Source organism: Aquarana catesbeiana, linkage group LG04 (genome assembly GCF_042186555.1).
Source record: "Aquarana catesbeiana isolate 2022-GZ linkage group LG04, ASM4218655v1, whole genome shotgun sequence".
Taxonomy (NCBI): domain Eukaryota; kingdom Metazoa; phylum Chordata; class Amphibia; order Anura; family Ranidae; genus Aquarana; species Aquarana catesbeiana.
In genome coordinates, this window is record NC_133327.1 from 40,441,792 (window position 1) to 40,467,033 (window position 25,242).

General features: G+C 39.5%; 1 protein-coding gene across 1 annotated transcript in view; it reads right to left on the reverse strand.

The window, feature by feature from the left end:
* The window catches only part of LOC141139192 (cytochrome P450 2K4-like), a 58,880-nt gene extending 38,596 nt beyond the window's left edge, over positions 1-20,284 (reverse strand). The window contains exons 1-5 of the mRNA XM_073625111.1: positions 20,096-20,284; positions 18,397-18,559; positions 15,854-16,003; positions 5,889-6,049; positions 3,882-4,058 (exon numbers count right to left, since the gene is read on the reverse strand). Of these exons, the coding sequence (XP_073481212.1) occupies positions 3,882-4,058; positions 5,889-6,049; positions 15,854-16,003; positions 18,397-18,559; positions 20,096-20,275 (831 nt within the window). The 5' untranslated portion in view covers positions 20,276-20,284. The remainder of the gene's footprint in view (positions 1-3,881; positions 4,059-5,888; positions 6,050-15,853; positions 16,004-18,396; positions 18,560-20,095) is intronic.
* Between the last annotated feature and the right edge of the window lie 4,958 nt (positions 20,285-25,242).

A 25,242-nucleotide genomic window follows, 5' to 3' on the forward strand; every position in this document is an offset into this window, starting at 1 on the left:
AACAAATCCTACATAGTTTTTACTTGTTTATCTCCAGTCTTCTCCTCTCTGCATCCTTACAAAAGGGCAGATTGGGTTAAAAATCTTTCTTCGTCTGTCAGGAGCACAGAGGAGGGGGCGGAGAGGCTGCAGTAACAGTGTGTGAGAGCTGATTGGAGGAAAGGCACACACCCCACTCAACACAGCACAACTGTGTTCTGAATAGACAAGATTCCTGCTGCTCTCCCTTCCCCCTCCCTCCCGACAGAAATGTATCTCATGTGTCAGGAAAACTTCTCAGAAGTGACTCATGCTAATAACGGTGGAACAAAGCCCCATAGAGAAACAACATTTAGCGCTTTGGAGAGAGATAAGTAAACACAAGCAATACATGCACTTTGCTCAGATTCTATGACTGAGGTTTACAACCACTTTAATATAAAATGGCATTTAAGGCAGCACTCCATCCTAAAAGTGACACTTCTCCAGGAAGACACAATTAACTCCTTAACAACTGTGGCCCAACTTCTGTGAAACTTCATATTATGCACTACGGACAACAGTTCCTCGTTATTCTCATACTTCATAACACTGCTATCTTATGTTGTACAACATTTCCAAGCCGGTGCCACAAAGCTTGCACTGGACACCACCACAGTTAACCATCACATCATCTCAATGACAATGATTCAAATATTACACTTGAATTCTAGGAAGCTCAACTTTATGCATAACCCTTGCTTATTCTCTCCAGAGGCCTCAGTCCATCTTCCGTGACATACAGGCTAGGATACCCTGTGCCACAAGTTGGGTTCCAAACACTAAGGAAGAAGCCTAAGCCCTCAAGATCCTTCATTACCAAGGCTGTCTGTCACCTATGCCAAAAAACATCACTTCCTGACAAGCTGGCTGCTTATGCACCTGACATTAGTACTGTAGTCATTTACAATGGGAATGTTGCCTCTTTAGAATAGATTCACTGCACATTAGACACTTGTAGTGCATCTTTTTTCTCTTATATTGTCTCTGGGTGTGAACCCTGTTCTATGACTCGCAAAGCATGCTTGCACTCCTTTAAGATGTGCCACAATAGGGAGCGGCTTCCTATGGTCGCACATTGAGAAGAGGAGGATCCAGGAGCACCAGCAGGGAACTTGGATGAGAAGCATGAGGCCATACCCCTGGAACCCTGACTGAGATCCCACAAGGGGTGGTTAAATGGCAAGAAATAAATAACATCCTTAGAAGAGTAGTCATTCCTGGAAATATGTAACCTGGAACCGAACCTCTGGCCAACTTTCTTAACAGTGGCACCCCCAAGAGATAGTTCCCTCCCTTTTTATGTGTTTGCCCAAGCATAGGGCAGTATTTTCCCAAAAAACCTGGGAAAACCGGGACAACAGTGCTAACCCTTACCTCTCATGGAGCACCACCTCAGCAGGGCAATAACTACTATAAAGAAGTTCAACCAACTTAACCACTTCAGCTCCGGAAGATTTTACCCCCTTCCTGACCAGAGCACTTTTTACAATTTGGCACTGCATCGCTTTAACTGGTAAATGCGCGGTCATGCGATGTTGTACCCAAACAAAATTTGCGTCCTTTTTTTCCCCACAAATAGAGCTTTCTTTTGGTGGTATTTTATCACCTCGGCGGTTTTTATTTTTTGCGCTATAAACAAAAAAACTGCGACAATTTTGAAAAAAACTTTTTTTTTTTACTTTTTGATATAATAAATATCCCCAAAAATGTTTTAAAAAAACAAATTTCTTCATCAGTTTAGGACAATAAATATTCTTCTACATATTCTTGGTAAAAAAAAATCGCAATAACCCTATATTGATTGGTTTGCGCAAAAGTTATAGCATCTGTAACTATGGGAAAGATTTATGGCATTTTTATTATTTTTTTTTTACTAGTAATGACAACGATCTGTGATTTTTATCAGGATGGCGACATTGCGGCAGACAGATCGGATACTTTTGACATTTGTTTTGGGACCATTGACATTATACAGCGATTAGTGCTATAAAAATGCACTGATTACTGTGTAAATGTTACTGATATAGGGAAGGGGTTAACACTAGGCGGCGATCAAGGGGTTAAATGTGTGTTCCCTCAGTGTGTTCTAACTGTATGGGGATAGGACTGAGTAAGAGGAGACATATCGTTGTTCCTATTTACTAGGAAAAAATGACATTTCTCCTCTGACAGCATAGGGATTTGTGTGTTTACACACACAAATCCCCGTGCTGGCGCTCGTGCACGAGATCGCGTGTGGCCAGCGGCGATCACGTCCACTGGCCACGTGCATCGGGTCCCCCCCGTGCAGCGGCGCGCACGCCCTCTGGCGGCTCTTAAAGGGCCGACGTACCCATGTGACACATGTGAGGTATAACCATGAACATTGGAGTGAGAACAATAATTCTAGGGTCATAATTCATGATTAACTCTAAACTGATAACCTGTAAAAGCTTTTAAAGCATCATCTAAGGACAATACTAGGTACTGTAGTTTGTCGCCATTTCACGGACGTTCACAATTTAAGATCTTAACATGATGGGTATCTAATTACTCAATGCAACATCGTGTTTTATATTTTGCATAAAAATGTGTGTATTATATTATTTTATTAAATTAATTTTTTAGTGTATTTTTTCCTGAAAATTTGAGTTTGATTAATTTCAGCACAAATATTGTACAAAAACTGCAATAGCCACCGTTTTATTCTCCAAGGTCTCTGCTTTCAGAGAATATTTATGCTGTAAACCAGGAAGTAACTGGCGTGATCAACAGGCATTTACAAAAACATGTTTTTTTTTTTCTTTTGGAGGGGGGAGGGGGGCTGTTAACCACTGCTTTAAAAGAAAATTTAAAATTACTGAATATTGTGTTTTACCTGGAGGTTTTCTTTAAATAATTTTTAAAATTATAAAGTTTAAAGTGATAGTAAACCCTCAATTTTTCAGTACTTTCAGCAGATGATATAATGTCTTACTAAATATGCAGCTTCTTTATCTTTTAATCCTTGTCTTTGTTCCAGTTTAAGCTGGTGCCATGACCACTGCCCCAGGTTTCCTGTTCCAGGGTGGCTCCTTTCTCTTGCAGCAATCTATTGAGCCACCCTTGCATACAGGGACTAGAATTGTGTCTCCCAACACTGTGCATCAATAGAAAAACACAGTCCCTTTGCCTAGAATGGAAAGGCACTCCCCTGTTCCTCCCTCCTCCGTTCCCCTGCCTTCCCTAAGCGAATGAGACTTCTCAGTCCACCTGGTCAGCAGTGTTAATCCTTACCTCTCAAGGAGCACCACCTCAGCAGGGCAAACAAAACAATAATTACCATACAGAAGTTCAACCAACTTGAAAACAATACATTTTAACAAACATAAGAACACTTTACTACCACCTGCTTACAAGTTAGGATACCGAAGAGATGGAGAAACATCTATTCCCTAGTCTCTTCTGTGGCAAATGAACCCAGAAGTGCCATGACTGCTGCCCCAGGTTTCCTGTTTCAGGGTAGCTCCTTTCTCTTGCAGCATTCTATGGAGCCACCCTTGCATACAGGGTCTAGAATTTTGTCTCCCAACACTGTGTGCATCAATAGAAATGCACAACGTTGTTGCCCAGGATGGCAAGGCACTCCATTGTTCCTTCTTCCTTCTTCCCCTACCCTTCTCCATGTGAATGAGACTTCTCAGTCCACTGTTGACTCTCTTCCTGTGAAAACCAAAAGTCCAGAAAAGGAACACAGAGAGAGCAGGAGATCGCAGAACTGAAAGTTGAAAACTGCAAGTGCTGGGTTAAGAATCTTAAGGAGTTTATAGGGGAATGCTTATTTTATTGTGCTCAACTGTTAAGCTAAAACCCTGAGGATTGAATACTGTTTTAATGCTTACCTCTTGCTGCTTGGCCAGAAATGTATCAACAAGGTTTCTCTGATCATTTACATCCAGTTCTTTCCTCTGCTCAGTAAATGTTTCTCTCATAAAGCTCTGAAGCTGTTGACTATTGACATCCATCTTCTTTTGGCCTCCAGGCAGCAAACTTGACAGAAATGGAAAGCTGTTGTACAGCTTTAAAGTGGGAAAAAAGACACAATATTCATTGTTTTTCTATAAATAATATTGTAGGTAATCACCATGTTCAGAGAATATGGTATTTATAAACTGATTTTTTTTTTTTTTAACCTAATTCATACTATTGCAGGACTCAAAATGAATGGGCTGCCAACACACCAACATGCACCAAAAATTGTTTATGAGGGTCGTTAGACAATCCAATGATGATTATATCCTTTGAGAATCTACTTTGGCTCCCTGACCCAACAAAACTTATCTCTGAACATTACCCTACTCCTATGGTAGATTCCAATCCCAAATTCTCCATTGCTCAGACTAGATGGTCTTCATTAGACATTACATTTACTAATTCAGACTGGTCTGAATTTAGCCATACCTATAAAATTTGGTTTAACTTCCAAAGATAGACTAATTCAATTGAAGATATTTCATCATAGTCACCTTCTGCTTGGTAGCATTAAATGGGCTTAAGCCCTACAGATAGGTGTTTTACAGGTTGCAGTCTTACTACTGACTTAATGCTTCTGGTATTGTCCTATTGTTCAGAAGTTTTGGTCTGAAATTGGCTCCTTCATTTCCTCAGCATTGCGTCTCAATAATATATTGAAAAATACTAAATATTACTAAATAACTATATTAATAAAAACTGTCTTCTAAGAATGTTTGGTGATTTAGCAGTCTCTAAATATGTCAAACGTTTACTAAAAATCATGTATTTCTTTGCAAAAAAAAAAATAACTTTACTATTCCGGAAAGGGGCATCTTACCTGGCAACTAGAATTTTTACTGACTTACTTCTGAAATTGGAAAGAAGCCGAAGCTCTTTGATAAACTTTTATCATGCTTACTTATCAGGCTTACTATAATGCCCCTCTAGATCAAAGATACTAAAATTGAATATAAATCCACATAGTGGACTTATTGGATCCATAGCACTATAGAACCCAAAGCATTTATGGTCCTTACATGAGGTTTATGCAATTCAATGAGACCTGAGAGACATAATGGGATTGATTTACTAAAACTGGAGGGTGCAAATTTTGGTGCAGCTGATCCGCTTCTAACATTAGCTTGTTCAATTAAAGTTTTACCAAACCCACAACAGTAAAATCAGTCTGTATATGCAGTAAAGCATGCTTGTTATACTCACTCTGCATTGTGTAAAAAGGCTGTCTGATCCAGCCTTTTCTGATCCTCTCCTTCCTTCACAGTCCCCAATCCATCTGCTAACAGAGCTTTGGGGGCACTCTGCACATGCTCAGTTTGGCGCGCATTGCCAGAGAGTTTTTTTTTTGTTTTGGGAGGGTGAATATGATCAGCACAGGGCCAATCAGCAGTGTCCAGACAGAAAGTCAGGGGTCATGCAGCCTCATAGGACAGTCAGAGGAAAATGAAAACTCCTCCTACAACCTTTAACCAGACACTGATAGAAGTCACAAGACTGCTGTGTACTGCTTGTGATAAAAGGTATTTATCAGTTTTTATATTTACTAAAATAATTAGATTCCTATGTTCTGTGTACTGCGGGAGACCAGATATAGTTAGCAGGCTCCTGGGTTTAGTAACACTTTAAGCTTTGACAAAGAAGCTGGCAGCTGATTGGTTTCTTTGCACCAGATTTTACACTCTCCAGGTTTAGTAAATCAACCCCTACGTGTTTGTCTGTTGTTTTTATTGTTGTCCTTTTTTTTTTTTTTTTCAGTACAATTTTTAATCAATAAAATATATCTTAAAAAAATAGTTTATGCACCACACCACAACATATATTAGTTCCTTGCCATGCACTGCTCTGAAATGCAAGAGCCAAACATTAAAACGACTTACCCTGACTCTAGGTGAACCCAGAAGTTTAATATTCTCATTGACTAAACTCATGAGCTTCTGTATAGTGGGGTCCTCATACTCAAATCTACGGCTTAGTAGTATGGATACGATTATGTTGGCTATAGCTGCATTTATGATAGTGTAATTGTTAAAAGGCTTCCCTGAAATTAGAACACAGACAGAAAAAAAAATACATTCAATTCATATATATATATATTTAATAGAAAAGACATATCAAGTAAAACTGAATAGTTTCCTATCAAGTTAGTCTTTTTTTTAATGTTTATAAAGCTCAAACGCAATGAAAGTTGGACCTCATTCACCCATTAGCAGTGACTTAAAGAGGTATTAAACTCTAAATGTAATATATTGCATCCTACCAGATCTTAGATGTGGTGGCTGCATTCATTTTCTTTCCTTAGTTTTTTCTTTTTTTTTCCTGTAAGGCCTCATGCATACACTAAACTCTTCTAGAATCCTTCCTCCTGGCAGCAGCGTTTGGCAAAAAAACCCCTGACACTTGTAGAAGCGTGTAGCGCATTTAACCTTGCTTAACTGGATCCAGCGTTTGGGCATTAATTCATTTCAATGGCCAGAATAATTTATTATGCGCGTTTACATGCATAAATGTACGTTAATGCGCATCAAGCATTTTTTTCTGCCAAAACGTTGCTGCTCCTGGATGTACTGGTAGTGTTTTTTATTTTCAGGTATCTAAACGCTCCTGCCACAAAACACTGCCAAAAGCCTATGTGTTTATGAACACATAGGCTTAGACCCCATACACACTATTAGATTTTCTGCAGATTTTTGCAGGATTTACTAAAACCATGTACTGTGATTGCATACAAATTGAAACTCTTAAGGTTTGACCTCATATTATATGATTTTGTTAAATCTGAAGACAAAAATCTGCAGAAAATCTAATAGTATGTATGGGGCTATTTTCAGCTTTTTTAACAGTCCAAGCTGTCTGGCAAAAGTGGCATTAAAGGGTTGAGACAAACCATTTAAGAATGAAAGAGGTCCTTACAATAGTCATTTCATTAATGTATGTAAATCCTTTAACCCAAAAGGAAAAAAAAAAAACTATTACTGTGTCCATACCTCCCAACATTTTGAGATGGGAATGAGGGACACCTACTAACAAACGTATGTAGGCATAGGACACACCCCTGCCACACCCTCTTAAAGGAGAATTAACCAAAAAAAAGTTAAATAAATCCACAAGGACTTTTTTACCACTAATATTCCTTTATATTGGCTTTTAAAATGTACAAATGCAGCAATTTAGAAATTGGGTGAAAGGTTCAGCACTGGGAAACACTTTTTGAAAGATAAAAGTGCATTTTATATACAACTATAGAGATCAGACCAAAATGAGGGACAAATGAGGAGGAAAGAGGGCCAGAGGGACATTGTTCCAAATCAGGGACAGTCCCTCGAAATCAGGGACAGTTTGAGGCTATGCTGTGTCTGCTTTAAAAGTGTTAACTGAAGTTCAACTTTAATGGACAAACAGTATGGCCAGGCAGTGGGAAAACAAATAGAATTCTAGGATACATCACCAGCAGGAGGAAGGAGGTCCTGATAAAACATATCAGGAGGGACTTCAGGAACTTAATATGTACAGTCTGGAATAAAGAAGGGAAAGGGGAGACATGATTGAAATCTCAATGAAATATCAAGGGGGTGAATAAGGGTCAAGAGGGCAGTAATCTCATTATGAAACCAAAATCAAGAACACGGGGGCATGACCTCAAACAGGAGGAAAGTTCAAAACTTATCATAGAATTTATTTGTTTACAGAAAGGGTCAGTCAACAGTAAGTGGCTCCAAACATGCTTGGGGCAAACATAGATCTATACTCAGACAAAAAAGTTGACAAAAAATAAAATAAATACAAGGACATGTATAATTTGAAAAAACGCCTATGGTTCTAATTTGTTGGTCAAGTCCATCTAAACCTTCTAGTGCAGCTAGCAATACAACACAATCTCCTTTGCTCAGGAGCCTAGTCCTTCGGATAAAATATGGAATGTCAAAGGTCTTGCTGCCCTCCTCAGAACAATGGGTATCCTTAGAGCTGAAACATATAGAAAAACAGGGAGGGCGCACCGACTTTGTACATTACCAAAGATAAAATGTTTTTAAATAGTAAAAACAAAAGTCATACTCACAAACAAACATTTAAAGAAGGCTTAACATTGCTCCAGAAATTCGGAACCGTGTCTTTTAGACACCTGCAACCTGGACCAGATATTAGGAGGAACCAGATGGTATCGCAAACGGCTTATGCGTTATGAGGGAGTACCCTCTTCATCAGAGCCACAGCGATAGCAGACTGACTTTCTCTAAATCCCCTCTATATAAAGCCCTTCACATGCATGGGTGGACACCCACTGGAGCCTGCCACACCCATCCGGATGGGCGCTACCTACCATATCAATTCATCAAAACATACCATATGCTAAATCATGCTGTCAACCATCTAGGCATATCTTTACTCCCATAGAGACGAGGCTATATCCCTGTACTAACAGGGTGCATCCCCTGCATCCACCAAACATCATCTCATATACCAACCAGGTCTATAGCTCCCCATGTCTCATTATAGCATAACATTGATTAGTAACTCTGAAATTCACCTACCCTTTTAATATGTTGTATTTTTCTATCTCATGCTATACACCATTCCTGCTAGTAGATTCAATTGTAGGACAAGGATAGGGTGGAGGAGGTGCTGGAGGAAGGAGTGAATGGGAAAGACTAGGGGGATAAACGGGAGAGATGGGGCTCTTCCATCATTTAATTAGAGCTTAAAGCTGTGATATTATTGATGAGGGGTGCGATCTGTACTGCACACTGCTTTCCCTCTACCACTATCCAGATCGTGTGTCATGCACACTATACCGCAACCAGGAAGTGCGAGTGGATTTGCGTTCCACCCGCCACTTCCGGTTGTGGCGGACGTCACTTCCGCCCCGCCGGAAGTCCTAATTTACGTCATTTCCAGTGCAAAAAGCTCAGAGTGACTCGAGCTATCTGGCTCTCAAAAGCCTCTCTCCCTCTAGCGGTATGGTGGCCTATTGCACGAGCTTGCGGCCTGACGGGCCGCTAGAAGCTCACACATACCCAGCGCCCTAGCATTGACCAGGGAAAATACCCATTCTCCCCAAGAATACCAGAGACCAAGGGGCAGAGTGTCTCAATTGCAGAGCGGCCATCCCCACAAGGAGTGAGGCCTCTAGAGTACCCACCACCACTCCAAAGGGAGAACAAAGGTGAATTGAACTATGGTAGATAGCTAAAATATATATAAACAGATGAACATAGAGGTGCAAGTAGATATGTATATACAAATATGCGTCTCTCTCTAACAGAATGGAGGGACAGGTATAAAACATCTCATAGCAGAAGTCCCCCCAGACACGTAAACCCTCAGTGTACCATTAATGATAATAAAAATGAAATAATAATAAATAACTTATGTCAGTGAAACCTTGGTTTGTATAAACCCAGTCGCATAAAGCTCATTAATGAACTTATATCTTATTGTATATAAAAAACATTATAAAAAAAAAGTTATAGAAATTGGTCTGAGTCATTGCAACCATAAATGCATTACCATCAAGATATTCCATATTGGTAGACGGAACAATATCTGGGCGATGAGCTAGAGGGATACAATCGAGCCTAGAAATCTAAAAACCAAAGTGCATATTAGCATAACCATAAAAGTAATTACTATGAAAGTTAAAACCAGTCAAAGATGTGTGGGGTTGTGTACCCCACACTCCCTGGGAGAACCCAATGCCACACTTTAGTCCACATAGTATTTATACGGTTTGATAGAAAAAGTGACGAAATGGGTATAAAAAGTTATTATAAAATATTATAAAATAATTAATCAAGTAATTATAGACATTTATTGAGCAATAGTCTAGAGGGTGTATTGGATCTATAATTTCCTACCAACTAGCCCAACATGTGTCATGTAGTAACCCTACCTAACAATTATTAATACTATTACTACTAATTACCATACATATATAAGCCAAAGGCAGTATGCTTGTAAGACAGAAGAAAGCCTGGACCCCTATTAGACATATTCCCTAGGGGTAATGGTTCGATTGAAAGGAGATGGACCAAGATTAGAAGCCCCATGCAAAAAGGGAATATGGGAAGAGGGATTAAGAAGGGTGCAAAGTTTTATTGACCAGAGAGTCGTGGGACTGGACCATACTAACCCGATTGTCAGGGGCCCCAACGGGGTTAGACTACGTTTATGTAGTTTAATCTCCTTGTTGAGACCTTGAGGAACCAAGGATCCTAAAGTAAGTATCCAAAAGGCCTCTCTAGTGCACAATATTTGGTGTTTTTTGCCAGTATCAAGGTAATTTGTTATGGCCTCAATCTCGAAGACTCTTAGGCCATTCACAGAGCTATTATGGGCCTCTTTCAAGTGTCGTGGTACGGAGTAGTTCTCTTTTTCAGTTGTTATACTACTCCTATGCTTCCCCATCCTTGTCCTCATAGGTCGTGAAGTGCGACCAACATATAATAGTCCACAAGGACAGAGGAGACCATATATCACAAATGGGGTCCCGCAATTGATAAACTGTTTTACCTTTTGCCTTTTGCCATCCACTCCAATTACCACCTTCTTTCGGTGGCTCATATGTATGCAGTTACCAGAGTTACTAGTCCCGCACCTGTAGCTACCCTTTTGATCGAACAAGGTGGTCCAGGGTTTATTTAGACCTTTGGGGCAATAATACTTCTTAGATCTTTCGGTCTCCTGAATACCATGTTCGGGTGTAGAGGCAGACTGGTCCTTCAAGATTGGATCAGATCTATGTATCTTCCAATTCTTTCTAAATATTTTTTGTATCAAGGAAACTCTGTTATTATACCTTGTACAGAATCTCACTTGTGGTCTCTCGTCACTGGCATCACGCTTTGCAGGTTTTCCTACTTCCATGGAGGTGCTCTCATATAACTGTAAGTACTTCTGAAAGGCCTCATCGATGTGCATATCATCATACCCTTTTTCCTTAAATTTGTTCTTCAGAATCAGTCCCTGTTCCTCATAGTCCTTCTTCTTAAAGGTACATGTCCATCGAAGCCTGCAAAATTGCCAAAAGGGAATGTTCTTTATCCACCTGGGGTGGTGGTGGCTGCAGGCATGAAGATAGGAATTCCCCACATTTGGTTTGAAATGCGTCCTTGAGTAAATTACTCCATTGTCGTCCACCTGTAGCTCTAGATGTAAGAATACCAAAGATTTCTCATCTAACTTGTTAGTAAAGGATATTCCACATGGGTTCTTTGAACAGTGTACCAGAAAGCCTTCAAGTTCCTCATCGGTGCCGTTCCAAATTATGAGGATATCATCAATGTAACGAGCATACAGAACAAGATTACCCCCATAGGGGTTATTTGCCCAGATGTGTTTAAGCTCCCAATACCCCATAAAGATGTTGGCATAACTGAGCGCAAACCTTGCTCCCATGGCCGTACCTTTAACTTGTCTGTAGTGGCTACCCATAAATGAAAAGTAGTTGTGGGTTAATGTGAACTCAATGCACTCATACAGGAACTGTGCTTGTACTGGATTAAAGCGGTGGGCCTCTGCCATATAATATTCCACTGCTCTGAAACCAACTTTGTGTTGGATAGATGTATATAGTGATGCTACATCCAACGATAGCCTTTCTCCCATCTATAAGAGGTTAGACTTTCCAAGGCATGGCCAGAGTCCTTGATATATAAAGGCAGACTAGTTACCAAATCCTGACGGAAATGGTCAATATAGCTACCTAGATTACTGGTCCGACTATCTATACCTGCAATAATCGGTCTACCAGGGGGCTTCTCCAGGTCTTTGTGCACCTTTGGTATATAATAAAAATGGGGCACCACCGGATGTTTTGACTACAGAAATTGATATTCATTTTTTTGTCAGGACTTGGTTAAGTAATGCTTTATCGAGTAGCCTTTTTAGCTCACCATTATAAATGCCTGTAGGATCCCACGAGAGTCTATCATAGGTATCTGTATCTCCAATTAGTCTATACGCTACCTCCAGATATTGCTCTCTGTCCTGTATTACTAAGCCACCACCTTTGTCCACTTTTCTAATGATGACTTCTGAGTTCTTTTTCAGACTACACAGAGGGCCCACTATATCATCTTCATGGTACTTGGCATGACTTGATCTCTTGACAAAGACTCTTTAATTCCTCCATAACCACTTCGTAAAATGTAGGTATGGAGTTACCTTTATTCCAATGTGGATAAAAGCTAGATTTAGGTATAAGCTGAGTGCTGATGACCCCTACCTCTACGGCTTGAACAGTGTTCTCATTCACCGATTCTTGTCCCCCTTCCACATATAGCTCTTCCAGGATTTCCAACATTTCATTCTCCAATGCATCAGGAGAGGAGGGAGGGGGCATTATCCCCTGGTTTTCGTTCTCTACTCCATTTATTTCTTTAGGCATATAGTGTCGCTTGACCGTGAGATTTCGCACAAACCTATAGGTCAATGAAGAGTTTGAAGAGGTTTGGAGGACTCTCAGGGGTGTAATTAAGGCCTCTCCTGAGCAGCCCAAGTTCTGTTTCTGAAAACACACTTTTAGATTTAGAGTGTATTTTTATAGTGGAATGTCCATCCACTATTTCTGGTCTCTTCTTGAGTTTCTTCCCTCCCCTTCGCCCTCTTCTCATTGGCTTTTTAGTCGCCTGGTATTTGGGGGAGAAAGGAGTCTGGACGGTAATCTTTTCTGTGCTGCGGGTTTCGTCTTCCCCGCAGCTCCTTCCACAAAAAATGAATTTTCATCTCTTGACTTTACAATTTTTGTGGTGGTAGCATTCCCCCCGGGAGCCCAAAGAGTTATTTGTTCTTACATTAAGACTTGACTTTGGGGGGGCTTAAGTTGTTTCTCAGGCATATCAAGACTTGGCCGTGTTACCATGGATCATCTCCTCATGCATTAATACCCCTGTCTGTAATGGCGTGGGATTACTTGAGGCTTGGTCCTGACCTATGGCGGTCCCAACCCCATGTTCCATGATGTTACACTGATCTCTACCACTCAATTCTACAGGTACATCTCTTAGTTCTATAGGGGGTGGGAAGTCATCCTGGACCCTATAATCAAAATGCTACCCATTATGCCTATCATGATAGTTTGTATTTCTGTTTACATTAATGCCTTTATTTCTATCTTTATTCTTATTTTTATTCTTATCCCAGTATTTATTTTTCTTCCTATTTCTTTTCCTCTCTCTGTATTGTAATTTCAAGGCTCCTATAGTGTGTGTCACCAGGAAGGGGGGGATTTAGATGGTTCCTATTCTGTTGGTAAGCATGATTGGGATTTCTACTGCGATTTTCCCATGGCCCTTTATGCTCGTCCACAGGAGGCATAGATGTTCTCTCCCTCTTCCAATTGAACTTGCATCCTGAAGAATAGTCCTGCCTATCCCTCTCAAATTTTCTAGTTATCAGATCTGCCTAAAATTCTGTTGTCTGCTCATTAATTTTAGTGTCCCATCCCACAAACGACTCTAAATCTGTAAACGCAGCCAATTCCTCATGTTTATTTATAATATCAATTTTGATGGTTACTAAGTTCCTTTGTCTTTGCCTGATAATGAGCTCTAACCAAGACCGATTAAATGTCCTCATCTCTCTAATCCATTCTGTGTTAATGTCCTCATCTAAAAAACTACAAAGTTTTGTAATCCTCAAACCTCTAGGGGTTCTATTGACCTCTAAATATATCTCCAATAGAATAATGTCCCACCATTGAGTCAGTTTGTTTTCTAATAAATGCTTAAGCTTGTAAAAAGCTGACAACATCATGTCCTGAGGAGGGCAGAAAAACTTTTGACATTCCATATTTTATGTGAAGAGTTGGCCACACCACTCACATATGGACTAGGCTCCTGAGTGCAGGAGATTGTGTTGTGTTCGTCAACGTTCGGATATGGTACTGTTTATTGAAAAAAGACAGCTAAGAAGAGCATCTTTGGCAAAAGGCTTCTTAAACAGTATTGACAATTATGAAAAGCAACTTGAAGGATTGGTTAGCACTGTGATCAATCATGATACACCAAACAAAGAGGACATGATGGTGTCATGGTGATCCTTGGTTCCTCGAGGTCTCAATGAGGAGATTTAACTACATAATGTCTTTGGGCCCCTGAAAATCGGGTTAGTATGGTCTCTAGACTATTGCTCAATAAATGTCTATAATTAACTGATTAATTATTTTATAATATTTTATAATAACTTTTTATACCCATTTCGTCACTTTTTCTATTGAACCGTATAAATACTATGTGGACACGGTGCGCCCTCCCTGTTTTTCTATAATTTTCTATATAGTGCATCTAGCAATACCCTAGCAGACTGACAATGCTGCTGTCCAAAGGTGTTTTTGCTGCTCCTTCATCCATAGTGGAGACACCCTAAGGCCAGCCATAGACGGAGCAAATTTCTTTCCTACAACCAGCCAAGCAACTGTGTTCTCCCAGCGGGGTGGGGGAAGCCTTCCCTACTGGGAGAACACAGTAATTATTGCTAACAGCTATAACAGGCACTAGCAATAATCACATTTAAAATCCGGCAGGTTGATTGTAATCCAAGTTAAACAATCAATCAGATTGATTACACTCAGCTTGCCCATACACGGTTCGAATCCGGCTGTTTCCCGAATGAACCGATCTAAGGCCGGCATGAGACAGGAAATGTGTTACAGGCTGGATTACCAGGTAAAAATAAAAAAAAGCATAAAAAAAGAAAGAATGCAGCTACCATATTTAAAGTGATTGTAAAGTCTTGTTTTTTTCTATAAAAATAAAAAAAAACATGTTATCTTACCTGCTCTGTGCAGTGGTTTTGCACAGAGCAACCCGTATCCTCTTCTTAGTGCTCCTGGCCCCTCCCTCCCTTTGAGTGGCCCCACAGCAAACAGCACCATTCAGACACAGAGGTGCGGTTCAGACCCACCCATCTCTCTCCTCATTGGCTATTTGAATTTGATTGAAAGCAGCGGGAGCCAATGGCGCAGTTGCTGTGTCTTAGCCAATGAGGAGGGTGAGTCCCGGATGGTCGAGGCAATCGTAGACATCGCTGGATCAAGAGGGGGCTCATGTAAGTATTAGGGGGGCTGAGGGGGGCTACTGCACACAGTAGGATTTTTATCTTAATACATAGAATGCATCAAGATAAAAAACCTTCTGCCGTTACAACTACTTTAAGGATAAATAAACTGCAATAAATTCTGTGTTTTGGGTTAAATACTGCTTTAACTAGTATTTACCTTCAGAGGTAGAATTTGCACCTGTATTATCATGATAGTAAAAGAAAAAATAGGAAACACTGAGTGCTGGCCTCATACTGTAACCATGCCCCTTTCATCATACACTGCATAATCTCTGCCAGGATGACAATTGGAGCAGCATGGAAACAAATAGGCTTTATCCTAAACGTTTTATATATAACCTACATTTGCAAACCGATTTCAAATTTATGCTTGCCAACTGTCATTTTGGTCTGGTTGGAAGGCATGGGCACAACATAAACTCTATTGCTTCCTTATAGTGCGTATATGTTGGGATCACCATCTCAAGTACCTCTATAATATTGTCATTCAATATCCTTATTACAGAGGTTCAACAGGTATGGCATCCATTTACATCCGTTTACATCCATCAAAACAGAAAAGGATGCAGCCTTGTTCCGATTAAAAAACGGACTAAAAAACTGTTTACATCTGCACACCAATAGACATACTGTACATTGTGGTTCAGTCTGGATCCGTCTGTCAGTTATTAACTGGACTGAATGTCCGTGTGAAAGCAGCCTTAAGATGAGCTTAGTTTAAATTGGCGAAGTTGGAGTCAGGGGGCAATTAGTAGAACAACAGCATCATGGTTGGAGTTCACCTTACCTCCATGTGCCTTAATAGTCTGTACCAAGCATTCCGCTTCCTCGATAATCTTGTCTTCTATAGTTCTCTTTCCCATCCCATAATCCCGTAGTGTGGAAAGTGCAAATCTTCTCATCACCTTCCAGGTTTCTCCATTGGTAAAGACAAGGCCTAAACATAGAACACAAGCACTGAAAGCTGAGCTCCAGTCCTATCTTTACCCTGCACAGTTGTATAGGCTCTTCTTCTGTACTGAAAATACTTAGGTATTGTTCACACCAGGTAAGCTGAACTGCATTCATCAGCACTAATCAACGCAAAGGCACTTAAAAACATTAGTTTTCTAGGTGCCCTATTCACACCACACCAGTAAAAATGCAGCATGTATGCAGTGCAACACAAATCACCATAAGCACTGAAGCATGTTGCAATGCTCTGTGATGCATACAGTTAAATGAAATGTTATTTTAATTTCATTTTTAAAAAGCTAAATAAATAAAATTAAACAGTGCAATGCATTGTAACAACACATTGCATCGACCATACAAAAGCAAAACATCATGCATCCATAACTCATTGCACGTTGTGAGATTCCCACAGTGTTCATTAGAAGTTGCAACAATTCACATAGAACCTACCTCATTTCCTGGCTGGAGGATGCCCAGCTTTTTTTTTTGGCTCCTTTTACCCTCATTTTTTTCACTGGCCCTCCCCTTTCATTTATTGGCTTTCAGTTCTTTTATGAAGGGTCAGCATCACATATGGACATTATATTAAAATTGGGGGCGCTACAATCTCGAAAAACTTGGGAATTAGCAAATTGCTAGACTTCTAAAAAGAACAACAAACACAAACACCAGTTGCCTGTGACGCAGTAGATTGCTGTGCCATAGCAAAAAAATTTGTGTATACAATTGACAATAAATTGCTGTGCTAGTTTGCAAAAACTGTGTATACAATTAACATTCACAAAAGAAAAATAAACCTTGGTGCAAAGATAATAAAGTGACAATCGTGATGATTAATTGTCCCAATCCAGTGAATAATTAAAAAACCCAAATATAAAAAACAAAAAAACAAAAGCAAAACTCTTCAAGGATGTGTCAATTCTTGCTGGTGATATAAAGATTCCGTCACCAAAGAGGAAGAAATACACCAGATACCAATGACTCCTTTAACTAAAAAGAGAGTCATTAGCGCTTGTACAGGATTGTGCCTGTTCACATGGAAGGCTGGATGGCTGGGTGGTGCTAGTAGGCAAAGATCCCTGCCGTCCCACTCATTCAAGATAGGAAATGTAGGAAACAAAACAAAGCCTCCATAGCGTAAAACCGTTTAATAGATGTAAAAAAGACAATAAAAAATAGCCAAATGGCCGCTTACATTGATAAGTGCCTAACCGGCACTGGGACTGCTCGTATGTCAGGGTAATTGGTGTCAGAGACCCATCGCATTACATCATGTGCGGCATGCGTTCCACCCAGTACACATAGTCAACCAGAAGAACCGGATGTTGGTAGGCAAGGAGAGAAAGGACACGTGACCAACGTACCGCTCCGACGTACGTTTCGTTGTGAACGTCTTCAGCCTTCCATTTTTTATATTTGGGTTTTTTAATTATTCACTGGATTGGGACAATTAATCATCACGATTGTCACTTTATTATCTTTGCACCAAGGTTTATTTTTCTTTTGTGAATGTTAAATGTATACACAGTTTTTGCAAACTAGCACAGCAATTTATTGTCAATTGTATACACAAATTTTTTTGCTATGGCACAGCAATCTACTGCGTCACAGGCAACTGGTGTTTGTGTTTGTTGTTCTTTTTAGAAGTCTAGCAATTTGCTAATTCCCAATTTTTTCGAGATTGTAGCGCCCCCAATTTTAATATTATCCTTATTTGACCTTTTTGTTCAAATCAGGGGAGCAGCTTGGTACATATGTGTCTAGGGTTTTCCCTAGAAGTAATTACAACCATTCATGGGTGGTTTACTCTGGTGTAGTTATTGCACGAAGAATATTATATTTTAATTCATTTCAATTATTTTTTTCCAAACTGACACCACTGGCGCGGAGTTTATTGTTTTTCACATATGGACATTACCCAAGGCAGTTGGCATGCAAATGCAACTGGCCTACAAAATGTCCACTCCTCCAGACTGACATCCACCCATCAAGGCAATTTGATTCTTGAATAGCTCCTCCCAAGAGCCAGTCCACTGCTCCTCGGGGGAGTACTGAGGGAGTATGCTGTGTTGTTTTCATTAACTTGGGAACACCTTGCCAGCTCCTTGCACTACCCATGGTCTACCTGCATTGCATAGAGCACAGAACATCATGTAGAGCAGCACAGAAACCCAGCGATGATGTTACTAGGTCTAAAATACGCTATGAAATGAAAAGGGAAAGGTTTTCTTTAAGGGGAATGTATATTTAGGGCTGCAAACTGTTAGCATTAATCATTCAGTCAATGTCTTTATATAGATTTTTTTTTTTTTTTAATGTTCATATACTTTAAGAAATATATCTTCATGTTGCTTCATTAAATAAACAAACAGATACCATGTTCACTTTGGCTTTTCTGAAGTATTAGTGCCTTTGGCCTGTTAGAAAATTCCTCGGCATGGTTAATTAAAGCATCTTTCACTGCGTCATATCCACAGAGGACAACCATCTTCTCACTCCCTATTTGAACACCTATCACTGGACCGTAAGTTTTGGATAACTAAAAACAAAATTAAAAAAAAAACAGGAGAATGAGTGAAAAAGTAATGGTTTCACTTTAAAACTGATCTACAGATAACAGTATTATTATTTTTTTTTAAAGTCTGCTATTGAAAGTTAAGATCATCTACTATTGTTCTCTTAATTATGGAGCTCTTTCTCAAGTTTTTGTTGGAGTTCCTAAATATAACAATATAACAACTTTGTTAGAATATAAATAAAAGTAAAAAAACAAAGTCTATCTCATTATTTTTTTTTTTTAAGACATGGTTATCCCATATTAAAAAAAAATTCTGACAATACAGTCCATAATATATATGGTTTTCTAGCAATGTTGTCTAGGATCAACGTTAATTTGCTTCCTCAGAATCCATGCCTACTGCATGTATGTGAGAAAATCCACAAAATAAATTCAACTTATAAATGATAATAGACAATAACAAACATCACATAATAAGGTGATACAAAATCACAAATATTACACATTACCCCCTAGCCTGGAAACATGAGCGTCAGTTGGATTACTTCCCCTGTTCGTGACTTGTTGACCTTGATGTCAGTCTATATCTTATTTGGTTGGTGATGAGGTCATTAATGGCTGAAGGCATATAATTCAGATATATTGTGTGAGGATGTGAGGGATGTGAGAATGTGAGGGTTAGTTAATGTTCATGTCTCTTGCCCTGCCACAGATGTTAATCTATCCCATATTTAGGGGTGTCCATACTTAGGGTGTGGTGTTGTTTTTTTTTTTCTAAGCATGGACACCCCCTAAACATGGGATAGATTTCTATCTGTGGCAGGGCTAGAGACATGAACATCAACTAACCCTCACATCCTCACACAATATAACTAAATTATATGCCCTTAATACTTACCTCATCACCAATGCTATTATCCAGCAAAGGTGTCTAGGAACGACTTGTTTCACAGCTAATTCACTTCATCAGGATCCACTCCTATCGCATATATATGTCTTAAAATCCAATCCACAAAATAAATTCAATTTATACATGATAAACAATAACAAACATCACATAATAAGGTGAAACAAAATGACAAATATTACTCATTACCCCCTAGCTAGGAAACATGAGCGTCAGATGGATTACTACTTCCCCTGTCCATGACTTGTTGACTATGATCTCAGTCTGTATCTTATTTGGTCATGATGAAGTAAGTATTAATGGCTGAGGGCATATATTTTAGATATATTGTGTGAGGATGTGAGGGTTAGTTGATGTTCATGTCTCTTGCCCCGCCACAGATTGAAATCTATCCCATGTTTAGGGGGTGTCCATGCTTAGAAAAAAAAAACAACAACAACACACACTAAGTATGGACACCCCCTAAATATGGGATGGATTTTCATCTGTGGCAGGGCAAGAGACATGAACATCAACTAACCCTCACATCCTCACACAAAATATCTAAATTATATGCCTTCAGCCATTAATACTTACCTCATCACCAACCAAATAAGATATACAGATATGCCTGTATTGCCTCAGATGATATAGGACAAAAAGTATGTTACCTCTATAAATGTCTTATGAGGTTTCTTCATGTCAATACTGAGCATATTTCCAATAATTGGCCATGGTTTGGGACCAGGTGGGAAATTCTTGTACTTGTCTTGTGTCTTGTTGAATACATAGGCCAAAAAGAGAATGAGAACAACAGACAGAAGGATCGTCACTGGGTCAGCTGAAAACATCGTCCAGTAATATCTACTGAAGAGGAACACAGACATTGTGGGTAATGGCAGGGATATTCAATTAAATTATATAAACCCTAACATTGAACTTTACTTATTTACTTCATTTTTGTTCTGTCCAATATACAAGTTAATGGGATTTGTTATATCTCTTTGATAAGTGCAAACTCAATTTTTTTCAGTTTATAGACCATGGTGTTTTAAGTTAGGAATACATACCTTCCTTAACTTGTCTGGAACTATATTTTTAAGTAAAGCCAACTAAACTTTTCCAGTTTATAGACCATAGGTTTAAGTAAAGCCAACAACATTTTTCCTGTTTATAGACCATAGGCTCAAGTAAAGCCAACTCAATTTTTCGAGTTTATAGACCATAGGTTCAAGTAAAGCCAACTCAATTTTTCCAGTTTCTAGAAAAGTTTAAGTTAGGAACACATACATTAACTTATTTATTTTAAGTACTTATATAGCACTGTCAATTTAGGGAGAGCTTACACATCAGTCCCTGCCCTCAAGGAGCTTTCAATCTAAGATCCCTAACTCACATTCATACATTTTAGGGGGGATGGGCTACCAGGGACATGACAGAGATAGCTGTTCCAGATCACTGGGAACAGAAGATCTCTGAAATGTCATCTGGCTAAGCAGGGAAACGCCTAGTTTATATTGGCAGTTCCCCATTCTGCCTCTGTATAGCGCGATCGTGGGCTGCCAGCGGACATTGAGTCCGCCGGACCCGTGGACACGCTCCCGCTATCTCTTGTGCAAAGACCGACGTACACCTACGGCAGTTTGCGCAGGAGAACCCACCCACTGCAGTATAATGACGGTGGCTGGTCAGCAAGAGGTTAAAGTGTGAACTTTTAAAGATAAATTCCCCACATCTAGAAAGATCTTCAGAAAAACTTCAAAAGGTATATTTTATGTTTTCAGGGTAGCTCAGGCTAAAAAGCATAAATGAGTCCCATAATCATCCTTTTTGATACAAAATGAGAGTGCTATATGAAAAAAATACACTATACTAATATGCTTGTTTTTCCTGCCAATGCAGCATAAATATGGTATATTTGTTTTTGCAATGTAATAACATAGTGTAAAGTGGGAGGGGCTTTAGGTTACATAATCTAACGTTGAATGTCTAATATCTCAAAAAACGAACAAGTTGTTTTTGTGATACAAATCAGCACAAACACAGCACAAACAAATTGTATAATTGTTTTTAAAATGTAATGATATGTGTTGCAAAGTGGGAGAGGTTTCATCAACTATAATGCGCAATATCTCTGAAACCAAACCAGCACATATGTTCCTTTTTGCAGCACAAATCAGCACAGATGCATTGCAAACTAATGCTATCTTTGTTTTCAAATTTTAATAACATTGGGTGAATTTGAATTCCAATATCTCAAAATCTGAACCGGCTGAAACATTCATTTTTGTGGCACAAGTGAGTTGTCCCAATTGGTGTATACAATGGACGTATGTCCATTTATTACAAATATATTAATCGGCAAATAAAATAAACGTTTTGGATGGTATGTTAAGCAACATTTAAAGCACGTGAACGATAATTTGTTCAATGTTCATTCTATACCTTTCAATGGTATTGCATGGCTTTGTAGTGACTTCGAAACATGCTTGTCACTGATGGCGCTCTTTTGTCCTGATGGGCCTCAAACGTATGGGAACTGCCTTGTGCAGGCTTTCAAAGTTCCAAAAGATGTCAAACTCTAAAATATACAGCATCAAAACTCGTGCGGTTGCACGTTTGGCAAACATCTGCTTCCGCAATTTCAGTCAAATGAAAAGATATTTTTTTAAAGTAAATGTAACTCAATTAGAATATGGAAATGCACATGCCTTAAAAGTTTTATTAGATTACTCAATATTATACATTATTTTTGTAAATGTAAAAGGTGTGTTTTAAGAACTAATGAAAAATAAGTAAGGTTCTTAAAATATAAAGTAAATTAATTAACATTTATTTTTATGTTGAAAATTATAAAATGTTTATGTTAAAATTACAAGCCAACAGAATGATTTTTATCAGTGTACGGGGAACTATTTTGCCAAATGACAGCAACAATGGAACAGAATTACTGCCAGTGTCATCAACAATGGAGCACTATTTCTTCCACTGACATCAAAATTTCCAAAAAAAATCTCCAATTAAAGTTTGGAGACCCCTGGTTTATATATAGGTGCATCTAAAATTAGAATATCATCAAAAAGTTAATTTATTTGAGTAATTCAATTCAAAAAGTGACATTCATGTATTACAGCTAGTAAAAACCCAAAATTTAGTATCTCAGAAAATTAGAATATTACATACGACCAATAAAAAAAAAAAGATTTTTAATATAGAAATGTTGGCTTACTGAAAAGTATGTCCATGTACAGTATAGTATGCAATAAATACTTGGTCGGGGCTCCTTTTGCATGAATTACTGCATCGGTGCGATGTGGCATGGGGGCGATCAGCCTGTGGTACTGCTGAGGTGTTCTGCATTGTTGGGTCTGGTGTCTCTCATCTTCCTCTTGACAATATCCCACAGATACTCTATGGGGTTTAAGTCAGGCGAGTTTGCTGGCCAATCAAGCACAGTGATATCATGATCATTAAACCAGGTATTGGTACTTTTGGCAGTGTGGGCAGTTGCCAAGTCCTGCTGGAAAATGAAATCAGCATCTCCATAATGCTGGTCAGCAGAGGGAAACATGAAGTGCTCTAGAATTTCCTGGTAGAGAGCTGAGCTCACGTTTTGAATTGAATTACTGAAATAAATTAACTTTTTGATGATGTTATAATTTTATGAGATACACGTGTGTGTGTGTGTTACAAGCATTCTTAGAATTACAACCCCCAAAAAATCTGCTTCTTCTCCCAATTATAGGGATACCACATGTGTGAGACTTTTTAAGAGCCTAGCTGCATAGAGAGGCCCACAATCCAAGCAGCACTTTCAGGCTTGCAAGTAGAATAACTTACACATCTAATTTCCTGACTGCCTATCACATTTTGGAAGCCAAGGACAGTAGAAACACCCGCAAAATGACCACCATGCATATATAATCTTGACAGTAAAAGAAAAAATAGGGAACACTGAGCGCTGACCTCATAACCATGCCCCTTTAATCAAACACTGCATAATCGCTGTCAGGAAGACAATTGCAGCTCCATGGAAACAACAAAAAGACCTGCCTGATCCTAAACATTTTCTACATAACCCCCATTGCCCCCCCCCCAATGTCTTTCTTACCCTCCAATGCAGCTAATCAAGCACAGACTATACTTGATTAGCTTCTTACAGCCAGGGAATGAAAGCTCTCAAACCAGAAGTTGCAGCCATGAGCTTATTTTAACCACTTAAATCCAGGGTGTTTTATATGTTCTATGGAGAGCAAATGGTCCCTGTCCCAATCCTAGGCTATTCAAGTTGGGCACATAATGAAAAAAATGCATTAAAAATGTAGTGAATACAGCATGTACATATGAACTGTAGCTTCAGAGATCTAAAAAAAAAGTAGAAAATATAATATACATTTTAGCAAATCAATTGCACAGAATTATCAGCATGATATACAATTTTGTAAAAGAAGCTTACCGTGTCTTATTGCTGAAGATATCCTGGCTAGTAATCAGGTCTTGCCTCTCCTGTTTACCTGCAGTGACTTTTATACCTTTACTATCGGGGGAATATTTGAACCTTGTACAGACAATGAACTTGCAAATATTCAACTGTTCCTCCACCCACAGTATATAGAGTATGTAAATGTATTGCTTTTGAACCGTGTAGGTTTTTAACTAGTATACTGTGATGCTTTGAAAATATACTGTAGTCACAGATAGGTAAAAGGTGATTATGGTCACCAACTGAATTTAAAAAAATCTAGTAATTTTTAATTTAATTAAAAATGTTTATATATATATTTCTTGTTCATACATCACGGGACACAGAGGCTTGGTAATTACTTAGTGGGTTAGATAGTACCTTCAGGTGATTGGACACTGGTAACCCTAATTACAAGGTGAGCTCCTCCCCTATATAACCCCTCCCATATGCAGAGTACCTCAGTTTTTTCGCCAGTGTCTAAGGTGGCTGGTCACATTGAAGATATGCTAAGAAGAAAGCTCTGTTTGATGGCCTCTGCGAGGACCTAGGAGCTATACAACCGGATCCATACCTCGGGCCAATACTAAAACGCCTAAGATGGATGGTACCCGGGCCTCGTGATAAGAAGAAACAAAGTTTTGTCTGTAATGTCTCTCATTGGAGGTCTGGGCTCTGGGATCCAAGCTTTGGTGTACTAATATAACAGTGGCATGAAATGTTTCTGGCAGAGTCTTCTACATGTCCAGGGAAGAGGATCCTGTGAGCAGGAACCCAGAACCCTGAAGGTTGGCACAACGCTACCCGCCGTAATGGGTGAAGGCTGGAATCTGTCTGTTCTCAGCAGTTCCTGCGGCGGGGATAAGGTAAGTGAAGACAATCCTAAAGTTTACACATTATGGATTATCTTCTGAGTAGTTTGTATGTCTTACCTGGTTTCCGCCACTAGAGGGAGTAAGAGACATACCTGGTGTATACTTACATGCCTTCCAGGATACACGCTCAGTGAAGCTGGTCTGTGAAGCCGCTCACCTACTCCGCTGCAGGCTCTGCCACATAAACAATGGGGGGATCCCATGCAGTCCGGGGGGTCCCACGCAGTCCTAAGTTGGTCTCCTTTCTCTCCCTCACCCCGGCCGTCGCCATGATGGTCCTATGCACGCGCGCAGGGGGCGCGCTTTTACGGCAGGGTCGTCGGGGAAGGAGGGGGGGCGTGGTTGCGGCGCCATGCACGTGTGGCGTGCATGGCGCGCCAGTGCACAGGTGCAAAACGGACATTTTTTAAAGCCCAAGGCTCCAGAGCTCCTGTAAGTGGTGGGACACAGAGCTGTGGGCAGTGGGCATCTCAGTGGATCG